General features: G+C 40.9%; 2 protein-coding genes across 7 annotated transcripts in view; both read left to right on the plus strand.

Moving 5' to 3' along the window:
* Positions 1-35: 35 nt before the first annotated feature.
* fam3a (FAM3 metabolism regulating signaling molecule A) lies at positions 36-6,222 on the plus strand. 3 transcript variants are annotated; one of them, XM_071347303.1, is made up of 10 exons: positions 36-146; positions 899-953; positions 1,087-1,194; positions 1,601-1,636; positions 1,788-1,911; positions 2,510-2,568; positions 2,716-2,766; positions 3,022-3,106; positions 3,579-3,705; positions 4,304-6,222. In XM_071347303.1, exons 2-10 carry the CDS (start codon positions 941-943, stop codon positions 4,400-4,402), a joined length of 702 nt encoding a protein of 233 aa, XP_071203404.1. In that variant the 5' UTR covers positions 36-146; positions 899-940; the 3' UTR covers positions 4,403-6,222. The 3 variants fall into 3 exon arrangements, with proteins under 3 accessions (XP_071203404.1, XP_071203405.1, XP_071203403.1); XM_071347304.1 differs by lacking the exon at positions 36-146 and adding an exon at positions 319-629 and having other exon boundaries at positions 1,601-1,624; XM_071347302.1 differs by lacking the exon at positions 36-146 and adding an exon at positions 490-629.
* A 1,018-nt stretch (positions 6,223-7,240) lies between these two features.
* The window catches only part of wnk3 (WNK lysine deficient protein kinase 3), an 80,958-nt gene continuing 74,097 nt past the window's right edge, over positions 7,241-14,101 (plus strand). For 3 of the 4 annotated variants that reach the window (XM_071347306.1, XM_071347310.1, XM_071347309.1), the window contains exon 1: positions 7,241-7,852. The gene's annotated coding sequence lies outside the window, so the exon portion shown is untranslated. The remainder of the gene's footprint in view (positions 7,853-14,101) is intronic. The other variant, XM_071347307.1, reaches the window with a different exon arrangement.

Consider the following 14,101-nt stretch of genomic DNA (forward strand, 5'->3'; position numbering starts at 1 on the left):
ACTCTGTGATGGCATGATCTAACAAACCAAACTCTGCTTACCCGGGGCACCGGGCCATGCAAAACGAACTCGACCAATGTTGCCAGAATTTACGTTAGAGCTGATGCTCTTCTAAAGTCCGTTTTTAGACCGGTTTAGACTAAGGGGTAAGTGTATTTCAAGTCATATTTTTATAGAGTTTTTCTAATCCATTCTCGCTTCGTATTAGTTTATGTAATGCATTTGGGTGATGATATCCCATTATATCGTCAACATGTTTTTATGTAGCGTAGAAAAATGAACGCGCAGATGATAAGCGAGCCCATATTGCGCATACCCGTGACCGACGTCACCGAAAAATTCAAGGCTCAAAAACGAATCCGGAAAATCGCAAGCTTGATGGAATAAACATAAATCCTGCGTACTTGTCAAAACTGGAACGAATCAAACCTTACAGATGGTCAACTAAGTCGTCCAAATCATATTTCATTGGCTTACTTTTTTTGCTTCCAAGTGTGGTTTCCCAGCAAAGGTGTATTTTCACGAGGGGAAAGTATTGAGGTTTCCTTGGAAGAAATAAAAGTCCCAGGTGACGAGCTGGTGATTTACCAGCTGGGACAATCGATTATTCATCCTCTTTTAGACAATAGGTAGGAAATCGATATGCAAATGTTAATGAAAGTTTATATATATTGTACGGTGGGTGGGTGTTGCCACTTTGCCCTCCTTGCAGTGGGCACCTTCTCTTCACCCCCCATGTCTTATCGAATCCATGTCGTTGGTAGAGATTACTGTAATTTGATTAAAATGTATAATTGTAAGATTTCAAACATCATTGTTCTCCAGTGAAAAGCCCATATGCTTACTGACGTTACTATTAGTCTCGTCTCTGTCTCATTGTTTGTTTTTCTATCCCTAGGACTACTTGCCTGTCTGCCCTTGCTTCTGAAAGAAATCAATAATGAGATTGGCAGGTAAGAATTGATATGCTTACCAAAACTGTCTGTGTCAGAAAGTGTGTGTGTGTGTGTGTGTGCCCATCTATCTAATGAATGTAATGTATTGTTGTTGATCATTCTAATGTAATGGTTTGTGTTTGTGTGCCAGGGCCAATGCGAGCTGTGGCTGTGCTGCTATTGCTGGGCCTCACATGGGTGTTAGCCAGCTCCATACTCGGAGGGGACAGCAGCTCTTTGGTCAAACACTTCTTCAGTGGTAAGAGACAACCCCACTACTGTTCTCTGTATGAGTGTAGTATAATCTACATGTTTTGGATTGAACCCCGTCTTGATGAAACATAGCTGACCAGTGTGCATGTGAGATTTGGTTCTGTGTGCTGAAATAATATTGAACTAAACTGAACTTTGATCAAACAGTGTAGGTGAAAATTCATGACTATGGTTGATTTTTTTTCCAGTATCTAGACTGTTCTCCCAGAAGTATTGAGACAGAAAACATAGGGTTAATTAATAGACATGTGTAGGCAGAATAAAGGCTGAGCTCAGGTGAATGGACAGAGCTGGATAAACAAAGAGTTAACCATTAGACACATAAGAAAACGTAAGCAGAATCCATTGGAGTATACAGACTGGGTCAACGTTTATGTTTATCTTTTCTACAGGGACAAACGAGGAGCCAACAGCTGGTATGTGGCAAGGTTAAGACCATTATTTACAGTGGCAATCACTTAGTTTGAAGTGTTGTATTTTGGAACCTTTCAATGTCAGTGGGACAGTGCTAATTTATGTCCCTTAGTAGAAGTAGTGCTAATTTATGTCCCTCATGTCTCCTCTCTTGCCCTCTTCCAGAGACCAAACCACGCAGGTACAAGTGTGGTCTGTCGGCTCCATGTCCTCAGAAACATCTGGCCTTCCGTCTTGTCTCTGGAGCCGCCAACGTCATTGGGCCCAAAATCTGCCTGGAGGATAAGATGTGAGAATTTTTGTCTATCAATCACACTCTCTCTCGCCAACTCTCTCTCTCCATCCATCTCTCTCTCCATCCATCTCTCACTCTCTCTACCCCCTCTGTGTTCTTGTTATTTCTCCCATCTCTCTCTCTCTGCCATAATCTCATTTCAACCAGGCCTTCAAATTTGCCTGAAGAGCTGAATGCAAGTATTTAATAATAATAAATGCCATTTTATTTCTTTGTCTGTCTTGCTGTCCTTCTAGCCTTGTCCCAGATCTTTGTGCAGTCTTGCCAACTCCTATGATCAATGACCATATGAGTTAGCAAGACAACACAAACAGATCTGGGACCAGGCTAGTCCATCAATCTGGTGGTTTTGTCTGTAGCATCATCCCTTCTTTCTGCCTTTCATTCTGTTTGTGGTGAGTTTCCTGAAAGCTTAGTAGCTCTAAGCTCATCTCTCATCTTTTGTCTATTGCCTACAGTGGGTTTAGGATGGTCTTAGTGCTACAAAGCTTTTGGGAAAACCGACCCCTGAACAGTATGTTAACCCCTCCAGACAATAATTGTGCTCTCGTACCCTTCTCGCCTCCCAACCTCTCCTATTTCTCCCCCTCAGCCTTGTGAGCAGTGTCAAGAACAATGTTGGCAGAGGACTAAACATTGCTTTAGTAAATGGTAAGAAATTAGAATCTCACTCGTACTCCTACAAATCTTGATAAAGTAACATTTTCCAATTGATTTCCGAATAGTGATGCTTGATTAACTGTTGAATTATGTGTGTACTAATTACTTACACCACTACTTCATGTTTCTGCTCTTCAGGGGTATCGGGAGAGCTCTTAGAAACTAAATCTTTTGATATGTGGGCAGGAGGTGAGAGGATTAAACTAGCTAATATTAATGTGCTGTTCTGTGAAATAAGGGGTACAAATGAGGCTGGTTTCCCGGACAGAGATTAAGTCTAGTCCTGGACTAAGAAGCACTATCAGTAGAGAATCTCCATTGAACATGCTGTTAAATCCAGAACTAGAATCAATCTGTGTGCAGGAAACCAACCCATGTTGTTCTGATAAATCCAGGTGTTTAACCGTTCCCCTTTAAGACATCGTCTCTGTACTACATTCTCAGATGTAACTGACCTGTTGAAGTATCTCCGGCCCCTACATGAGGGAACACTTGTGTTTGTAGCTTCCTTTGATGATCCTGCCACAAAGTAAGAGTCCAGAATATTCTCTCCACACACACACATGGAAGCCCCCCCCCCCAGAGAGTTGTTATAGTGTAGTTTCTGCCCCCCTGGCACTGCTAAGTGAGTTCCAGTCACATGCAAAGCTTTTAACACTGGTTATTACGCCCTGTGGCACACACACATAATTCTGGAGGGGCGAGTTGTTTAGTTTTGCTTAGCAAAACCAGATTAACAATGAAGTACACCATTACAGTACAACTACATCTAAAAATGTACATTTGCATCCTGACAACTTTTAATGCATTTCTGCATGTCACGAAAAACACAACACTAAGGGACACAGATTAACACTACTCTGACTAAAAAGCACACTTAATGGAGAATCTCCACTGAAAGTTTCCAAGACCAGGCTTAATATTTGTCCAGGAAACTGTCTCTTAATGGATATTATGGACATTATAGCCTACTTGACTGTAACCTAATGTGTCTCTGTCAGGTTGAATGATGAGGCACGTCGTCTGTTTGAGGAGCTGGGTAGCACAGCAGTGAAGGAGCTCACCTTCAGAGACAGCTGGGTGTTTGTAGGAGCCAAGGGAATCGAGAACAAGAGTCCTTTCGAACAGGTAGACTATCTTTACCTTAAGCCAAATTTATACAGTACGCAACTCAAACGGTGATCCTGCATACTTAGAATTGGGTGTGCTTGAACATGTGTATGCGTGAGATGAGGAGACATGACCTCTGACACATGAGGCACCTGTACACTCACCGTTCTCTTCCTTGTAGCTCTGTCCATAGGTAATATATGTATGGCTCTGTCAGTGTGTTTGTTCTGTAAAGCAGGGGTTCTCAATCTTTGTGGGTTCGGGGACCCCTTTTGTGTTTGCAAATTCATCAGAATTCATAATGAGAACTCAACTTGTTTGTGATTTTAAAAAACGATTACAAGAAGTTTTACTATGACGTCTGCAGTACATGGCTGGACGAGTCTTGGGCCCGGGGAAAGAGAATTTACAAGGCATCGGAGAGATTTTGCAGTTTAAGCTAATTTCCTGCAATTCTACACAGTTTGCCACTAGGCAGAGGGAACTTGGCAGTTTTAAAGCCTACATTACAGTGCATTTATGTTTACATTTTTTTCCCAATTATATACTTTTGCACGGACGCACTTTGAGAACACCTGCTGTAAAGCCTAATGTTCATGCTCTCCATCTCCCCCAGCGTATGAAGAACAGTAAGAGCAGTAACAAGTATGAAGGCTGGCCTGAGTCTCTCGAAATGGACGGCTGTATCCCCCTCCGTGCCCCCTTAGAGAATTAAACACTCTCTGCAGGTACATGTATCCCTTCCTCCACTCTCTCCTAATGAGTGCACACTCATCATCATGGATTTAACGATGGTGGGACCCCTCCAGCCAATGCTTAGGCCCTACACCGATCCAATGCTTTTAATAACGGGGAGTGTGCAAGACAAGTGCACATTTTGGGAGATGGGTGGAGTGTTGGAATGCAGACAGTTTCTAAGGAGTAGCACCTTTTGAGACCCAATTTTTCTCTGGTTCTAAGGTTAGCAGCACATATCTATGTGAGAAACTGTTGCAGCAGAAGCATGGACTATGATCGTTTGACTTCCTCGATTTCCAGGCTTCGTCACGTTCATTCTGATTAGTGAGACTTGGGATGGACTGGGACCAGAAATCTTTTTTTTCCATTGAGGCCCCTGTTATTAGCCAAACAATGATCATTTTGTGCAAAAACAATTTAAAACAGGCCAGCTGATCTTAAGATGGACCAGCCCATCTGGCATTTGTCAGAACTGCCCTCTGTCCCTGATGAGACTTAGGAGTATGGTATTGGTAATGTAAGACGACAGTTAAGTTGGACAAATAATGCTCTGTTACAAAATCATGGAACTAGAGGCTCCTACAATACTTTTTTGTTTTTGGTCAAGTAACACATGCTGCAAAGGACATCCCTTGATTGATTGGAATCTCACTGTGACAATGCTGGAGCTCAATAGGCTAGCTTGACTGATGGTTGAAGCAACCATTTGCAATTGACATCTGAACTTGGCATTTATTTAATCATTTGAGGCCTAATAACTTTGCTGAAAGAATTAACAGGTGACCGACCACAAGTAGAGGAAAGGGATATTTCAGAGACCAAATGTTTGATGACCAAATGCATAGAAGTGGAAAAACGTTTTGTTTTTTTTAAATGTAAATGCTTGATAGAAATTAATAACTGAAACAAGTAATGTCTGTTTAAAAATAAATAAAAAAGAAGAGGCCAGAGAACACTGCCTATCTGAATGGACATTGCCCAGAATACAATTTAGGTATAATAGAAAGTAAGTAGTTCATGAGCAATATGTTATTGCTGGCTGATCTAAGATCTGTTTTGTGCTAAATTAAGATTAATTCATATTTTGTACCCTAGGTTTAATATAGAAAATTAACGATTTCAATTAAGTTGTGGCTGTCTGCTATAGTGCCAACTCCTTGTCATTCATTGTCATGTCAAACATTTGGCTTGACAATGGGCAAGTGCAATTGAGTTGCAAGGAGCACAAACATATCTGGGACCAGGCTAAAGTGCTGAAAATTCCCACCTTTTATAGATAACTTGCTGTGTAGCAATCATTGTTTGTTTGGCAAATGTATACGGTGACTTTGAGTAATCTTGTGTATTTGACGTGGAATAGAACTAGCCTAGTCTAGAATCCTAGAGAAACTTATTTTTACACCTCGTAGGCTATATTCATGAATTGTACACTAGAGTGACGACGTTAGTGCCTAAGATAAACATTATCTTTTGAAATTGTACTGTTAGGTAACAACACTATCCATGTGTCTCAGGCCTTGTCTTTATTTGGTTATTTGTGTAACTTTATTTGCATTTTCAAAGACAGAATCTCTTTCCCTGTGGAAAAAGTTAGATATTTATCTCAGTTTCCTCCACTTTGAATTTGATAGTAAAATATACATGATTTGTTGCATTTAGAATACACTGAAAACAAGCATAGCATAATGTTTTGGTCCAGAAATAGACACAGTGCTATGAAACCAAGTGTACTGTAGAATTCTTAATATTAATTTTTGTGACAAACTATTTTGTAAGTTATTAAAAGATCTCAATATTCTCTGTGTGCTGTGTGGTTTAGCCTGAGTGCCAGTCTGTTTGTGCTATCATGCCAAATCCTTGTCAATGATTGTCATGGCTTGCCAATGGAGTTGGCAAGAGCACATACAGATCTGGGACCAGGTTAGGTGTGGGTCAGTAAATGAAAATACTACCTTGGGTGTATTTTATAGGCTATCCTTTTGTGAAGTATGAGTGCATGTAAAGTATGTATTTGGCAATTATTGTCATGCCTTATGGGTTGATGTAAGACGATGTGAAAGATTGAATAAGCTCATGTCAACTGAACTTAAAGAAGATCAGATCGTATGTATCAAGTGTTGCCGAGTAGGAGTGCTGATCTAGGATCAGGTTCCCCTGGTCTATGTTGGGTAAAACTGATCCTAGAGCAGCACTCATACTCTTTGGACACATAACACATACAGTACAGCCCCTGGTCCCTCCTGTCCATGTAATCTTATGAATTATGATTAAAAAATAAATCGATCAGGAGTCAGGACTCAGACGCTTAATGCATGCAGCAGCCCGAGACCTGTGGGAAATTGTTCATGTATAATGCCGCATCATGCTTCAGTCATGCACTGTGCAGCGACAGCGGTAATTTCACTAATCCACCAGGGGGCGCCAAAATACGTGTTAATTTTGCACTTGAGCCTCTTTATACATGGGTTGGTTGTTTAGCAACAAAACCAACGCGTGCGCAACTATGGGACAAAGGACGGTTGGCTTAGATATATATGTAAACTATATTTCGTCTCCAATGTTTGAAATTAATTTGCACTTGTCTCTCAGATAAATCGTTACAGTTGGTTGAATAGCTGGCGATTTTCTTTGCCATATTAGCATTGACATGAAATCAGTCAAAACAAGACATGCTATCAACAACAAAATGAAACGAGTCACTTACGATTCAACACATGGCAATTTCTTGCATTTGTTGGTAGCTATCTGTCCATCCAGAATCACAACAACTCGCGGACTTCTGCCACCGTCGAGCTGCGTGCCGCCCTCTTGTGGCCCTGTTGGGTAGCGGTGGCGTGCGCACATCGGACGAGCCTGTGGCAAGTGCCTCCACGGATTGTAGTGAGGAAAGGAGAAGCCAGCAAGCGTATGCAGTTACACCTTGTACAGAGATGGCCGTGTGACTCGTATCTTGTCTAATACGTACATAAAGGAACGTCTGAAGGTATTTGCACGTATAGGTAGGTGTACTTGAATATCTCGCCACAACGAAAGCTGACGGGGAAATATGTAATCAAACCAACGAAAGACAAGCATCTTTATGGCAGCACGTAGACATACCAAACCGCCTGCTCCCGTATAGACTGAGACTCGACGACTCGAGTGTGGATTTTCAAGTTTGGATTTACCAACAGGCAGCTACAATTTTTAAAAGGAAATAATTTGAAAACGTGTATCTTGCCTATTTTGAGGGAATATTGTTTTTAAACAATTAATGGCAACGAAGTGCAATTTAAAGGTCGCTTGAGCAACGTTTGAAATATGTTGGTTAGCTATAGAGCTACATAACAGGAATATACATTATAGGGCTTTAGCTAGCTTGCTACCTGTCTGGTACCAGCTTGCCTATAATAAATCCGAACGGACGTCAACGAGATGATACATTTAGGTAAGTGCAGTTTGCTTTCGACATTTCTATTGCAATGTAACACATTTCCAACCCTACTTGACCGCTTCGAATATAGTGTATATTTCTATTCACCGGGGTAGTTTAGCTGTTACAATGTGTCATTTGTACGCAAACTACCGTGATATCTGATTGGGGTTTAACATTCTTGCAGCCGGTGATATCGGGTCAAATTGTCATATTTTACATTCAGCACATGGTAGGCTACAAATTTTCATAAATTATTTCCAAGGCTACCGGTACGTTGTTTACATTCTGCCATTCTTACATTTAGTAGCGCGGGCGGGGATAGCCTAGTATAATGCCATCAAATGTATTATTTGCCAATTGATTTATACGGTAGCTTAGCATCCCCTGCTTAAACAACGAATATATTTTGTCATTATAACGTATCCATTTATGTTTTTTTGGGGGGGGATTAAATAACTTTGCTATAATTATAAATTATATCAAACCCTCGCTCGCTGGAGCCTATTTTAGACTACAGCGTTTTTCCTGCTACTGCTTCGAAACATTCAGTTGCAGCAGCCAGTGAAAAGCAAGAAAGAAGCCTTTTGAGGATGGACTTGCCCTTGCTGTGTTTATTGTAAACAATGTCCGGCTATCGGCTGCAAACGCTCTAACATTGCCATTTGCTTTCTAGGTTATGATCAATCAGTCAGTGTGTTTATTGTCTGACGATTGCCACACCAACCCCTATACCACAGACGGTCTATAGAAGTGACTGTCTATAAAAATTATTGGCTGTAAATGACTTGTGCATTTGTAAGTCAAAATTGGCTATGCAAAATTATTGTCCTTTTTTTGCTTTTTAAACAAAGAGCAATATTCTTTCCTGACACCTATTTTTGGTTATTCGCTTTAGGTAGACTATTTGATGAGCAAACAACTTTTTGAGGTTTGATGAAAATGAATAATAATCACTTGGGATAGTGGACCTTCATATAATGCATTTAATGAAAATATATTTCATTTTTTGTAAAACGGTAGAGTCAAAGCACTGGTTATGAGTTGGAACTGGATTAGCCCACAGGGAGTAAAGCACATGGGTTGTGTCTGAAATGGTACCCTATTCCCTATTTGTAGTCCACTAGGAATGGGGTGCCATTTTCTGATGGCTCAATTCATTATCAGACCATTCCTCCTTAGTAGAAATGCTGACGACTTCATGTTAAACCCCTGAACACAACCACTGAAAGCCATAATGAGTACAGCATCCATATTCTTAATAAATCGCAATACCAAAATGAACTCCAGTGAAACCGTTTGCTTCAGACGTGATGCTCTCTGTAGCATAGAAATATAATAAGTACCCTATCAAATTGCTATGATCTGAGAGGCTTTGGCCATTCTAATCATTCTATTTCTATCTGCATTACGCTATCAGGCTCATCCATCCACGCATGGGAGAGCGCTCCAATAGTTGTGTCCTTTAAGCCACTTTAGTACTCTTTTTGTTTGTCTGAAACAATTCAGTTCAAACGTGATCAGCTTATCCTCGGTCAGTTGTAATGATGTGTAATAAGACAAAGGGCTGATTTCATCCATGGATAGGAAGAAGCTCCAGGAATAGCAAGCCACTAGTCATGTGTAGTGGGCTTAGTAATAGTAATAAAAGGGCTCATTCATCCATTGTGATTGGAGCTTGAGTAGATAAGAGTTTGATGCGTAGTAATACAATAAAACCAGTTGATCCATCCATTGTGATGAGAGCTCCACTCCAGTAGTCGGCCTAAGCCACTTTAGTAACATGTTGTAATCCTGACTCATCATGTAGCCATCTGCTGATTATGGCCCTCTCACCTGGATTAGACTGTTCAGTGGGGAAGGAGAGAGGACAGGAGAGGGTGTGAAAGAGTCAGAATTATCGAACCATCTATTATTCTGCTCTCTCTCTCTCTGAGGGATCTGGTAGTGAACGGTCCACTGTGTGCTTGATACCTTCACTACTCTCCGTCTCACATGCTTGACCTGGATTTGACTAAAGTAGTTGCTGTGTTTTTCAGCCCTGGCTTTCCCTAATGGGTAGAGAACAATCATTGTGTTCGATACAAGAATCAAAGTTCAGTTTTTAGTTTTTCAACACATTTCCAACTCCCAGTCTATCTGTAGATGCAGGACAGGAGCAACATGTCAAAGAGTCGGATACTGTGATGTCGATTTATTATGAGAGGAAGGAAGTTTAACTTTGATGGTTTTATATTTTCAAAGTCAGATAAGGTGTTTTATGTCCGTTTGATCCTCTCTTCTCAAGAAAGATGATTTTTGTATACCGTGGTGGTGGTGGTTGTTGGACAGTCTGTTTGTGTACAAGTGCACATTTTCATTCAGCTTCTATTTAAATACAAAATGTTTCACTTCATGGTTAGTTGCTCTAGTGTAGACCTGTTAGCTGAAGATCAGTGTTTTGGGCTTTGATATACTGTAAGTTAGCCTAACTGTCTCAGGTGGGCTATTTACCAGTGTCTCTCTGTTCATCTCAGTATCCATCCCACCTCTGGGCCAAAGTCTAACCAGTGAAATTAATGACGCTGTTACGTTAATCATGTATTGATATCAGGACAGTTCCAGTTTACGTGCATGCCTTTCAAGTTAGGATTTGACCAGTAGCCTGTGATTGAATACCAGATTCCTGGTACTTGTTACTTTGACCAATAGAACACATGCTTTCATCTCATCATCAAAGTACTATATTCTTACTGGTCCTCCTTAGATTAGCTCCCGAGTGGCGCAGCGGTCTAAGGCACTGCATCTCGGTGCTAGAGGCGTCACAACAGGCCCTGGTTCGATTCCAGGCTGTATCACAACCGGCCATGATTGGGATTTCCCATAGGGCGGCGCACAATTGGCCCAGCGTCGTCCGGATTTGGCCGGGGTAGGCCGTCATTGTATATAAGAATTTGTTCTTAACTGACTTGCCTAGTTAAATAAATAAAAAATAAAGATTGAAATGTGAATTCAGATGTATGAAAGATACCCTGACACTGTAGAAATGCTCCTGCAGTTTTATTGTGCAAAGTTTCCACCCCAAGGTCTTCGTCAGGCTGAGATACATTTTATGGCCTTATTTTGCCTGCTGTCAGAGTACAATGTAGCAACGACTCTTATTTAAACTTTTCTTTCCAAAACGCACACCTCCCTGGCGGTCGGTGGCCATATTACCGCCATACCGGCGGTCACGAGTTATGACCACAGTCAAATTCCACGTGACCACGGTAATTAGGTTTCTCCAAGCTCTGATGCTGCTGGTGGTCATTTAGTAGCCTACCAAACTTGCTAACTGCCTGGTACTCAGCACTCTATTGTCCCTCTAATCACTCTGACATCATTTCAAATGTAATCAAAAATCGAATCAAACACTTCATGAGGGCTCATGTTGCGCAACATTTCTATAGACTAAATCAAAACTAATATCACACACATATATAATTTCAATTAAGAATTTAATTTAATAAACATTAAATTAAGAATAGTCTGATGGGTGACAATATTAGCTTATCACTTGTGAATGATGCCCTGCTTGTGCATTAAGGCAAGAAACATCCCATACTTTTCCAAATCATAGTCGCACACCTCATGTATCCTAGCCCATAGGCCTATATGTTTTGATAAGGTTTGTATCACAACTAAAGTGGACAAATAACTTCTTATAATTAAGCACATTAATCCGCTTTATAACTTGTGTAGAGCCTAACTGGCATACATAAGCAGCGCTTAATTTTCCACCATAAAAATGCATCTTTATAATAAAGCATTACATGCATAATCACATTTGCCGTAACTTTTCCTGCTAATTCATTGCATTTTGGAACATTCGCTCTTATAGCCTACAATGTGCACATTGCTGGGCTTATAATGTGAAAAAATAGCCTAATAGTTTATTTAAAAAATGTAAACTAAACGATCAGCCTCATTGCTTTTAAAATGTTTTTTGATGTGAGTGTTTGTATTAATTTGGGATCTATCGCATCCCACAACTGTCTCAGAGTATGTTTGGAATATATATTTCTTGCACAGTTCTAACATCTTAAGTATGTGCCTCAGAATTCGTTTTAGAGTGATTCGGGGAGTTGCATCCCGGATGTGTCTGTCTTCATTCACTTGTAGCCTATTTCTTAGCTGAAATTCCTGTGAGAAGGACCCGATCATGTGACGGTCATTGGCTACATCTGAGAGAACCATGTGAGTGAGAGGTGCTTCGGAACACGGCAGCCGGGAGATGGAAATGTATAATTAGCCTATTATATTCAGCCCAAGGGCACGACGGCCACATAAGGCGTGGATTTTTAGGGGGCATTACAGCCACATAAGGGGGATGCTGCCGGGAAATGATCAAGTGTTTGTCAAATTGGGAATGAGAGACTGATGAAGTGTGTGCAGCTTGTGACTTTTTTTCAGATCATTAGTCCCTTCATGCAGCCTTAGAATGTATTAAACATCAAAACATATAACCCAACATTTGTATCACTACTAAAGTGGCATAAATAACTCTAAATTAAGCATATAAGAGGACCTGTTTCTTTGTTAACCGCTCAACACAGAATAGCTGCATGTGCGCACTTCCTTTGAAATAGTTTGGAGAAAATATCCTTGCCATTTTCAGCTGTGCTCAATTTTATTCTTCATACTATAAAATAATGGCATGGAATTCAAAGCAAATATTGTCTGCTAAATGAACTAGTGTAGCCCACAGCCATATGGCATAGCCAGATCAGGGCCTAACATAAGGACAAGTTAAGAGTGTGCTATTCTGTTCTTCTGAAATGGACTACATTTTCTTTATCATGTTACTTTAGAATAAATAATGGATTTATTGTGATGGTGTAGGCTATATTACATGGATTTATTAGACTTTTAAAAATGTAGATGTTCCAAAGGTCTGCATCAGTGGCTTGTAGACTATGCCCTATGCTAAACGTGTTTATGCTAATTAACGGTCAATTACAGTATGACCGGCAGTTATTTGCTTGACAATCACCGGCCGACAAAATGTCATGAGCCCTAAACGAGCTTATGAGAATTCCTCTGTCCGTGTCTCCCCCCTGTCCCCATAATCACCCGTGTCCCCCCCGCCCTCACCCGTGCCTTGTCCCCTGTCTTCCCCCTCCATTCATATCCATGCTCCATGCATGTCTCCCCTCCAACCCAGAAGGGTTTGAACCAATAGCAAACTTATGAGGGTTCCTCCATCCGTGTCCCCCACTCCTCACTCCCCATGTCCCCATCCCTGTCTGTCCGCCGTGCCCCCCAGAAGGGTTTGAACCCACCAATAGCAAGGAGTGATAGGGCAGCGTGGCGGTGGCATCTGGGCACCAAACGCAAAGAAATACAACCACTAGAACGGCATCTCCATTCAAGTCAATGATGCCATAATGGGTGGACCGGCATTGATTTTGTGCAGTGATTCTATTTCTATGACTGCTGTGCCCTGGACAGAGCAAATCATCTCAGGGCAAAACTTGCAGAGCTTCTACTCCTTATGCTCCCAGTCACACAGTCAAGTCACTCAGCCTGTAGTAATATTTCTATGTTAATGGATTCCAATCTCTCCACTCATTTTTCTCTACGCCCATTCCAACCTCTCTCATTCCTATCTGACTCTCATTTGTCTTTGTAATTGTATTTTTCTCTGTCCCACTCCTCCCTGCGCAAACTGTGGTTGTTTTTGTTCAAGCAGAAATGTAGCTATAGTCACTGCTTTCATTCACACACACTGGTACATATTTTATCAGGGAAAATCCCCTCCAACCCCCTTTTTGTCTGTGTCACCCCCCTCTCTTTCTCTTGCTCTTGTTCTCTTTCACACACACACATTTTTCCCACCCCTTCAAACCATCCAGCCCCCCTCCTGCCTGCAGTTTCTCTCTCTCCCTCCTCCTCTCTCTCTCAATTCAATTCAATTCAAGGGGCTTTATTGGCATGGGAAACATGTGTTAACATTGCCAAAGCAAGTGAGGTAGATAATACACAAAAGTGAAATAAACAATACAAATTAACAGTAAACATTACACATACATAAGTTTCAAAACAAGAAAGACATTACAAATGTCATATTATATATATACAGTGTTGTAACAATGTACAAATGGTTAAAGCACACAAGTTAAAATAAATAAGCATAAATATGGGTTGTATTTACAATGGTGTTTGTTCTTCACTGGTTGCCCTTTTCTTGTGGCAACAGGTCACAAATCTTGCTGCTGTGATGGCACACTGTGGAATTTCACCCAG

Source organism: Salvelinus alpinus, chromosome 17 (genome assembly GCF_045679555.1).
Source record: "Salvelinus alpinus chromosome 17, SLU_Salpinus.1, whole genome shotgun sequence".
NCBI classification, from domain to species: domain Eukaryota; kingdom Metazoa; phylum Chordata; class Actinopteri; order Salmoniformes; family Salmonidae; genus Salvelinus; species Salvelinus alpinus.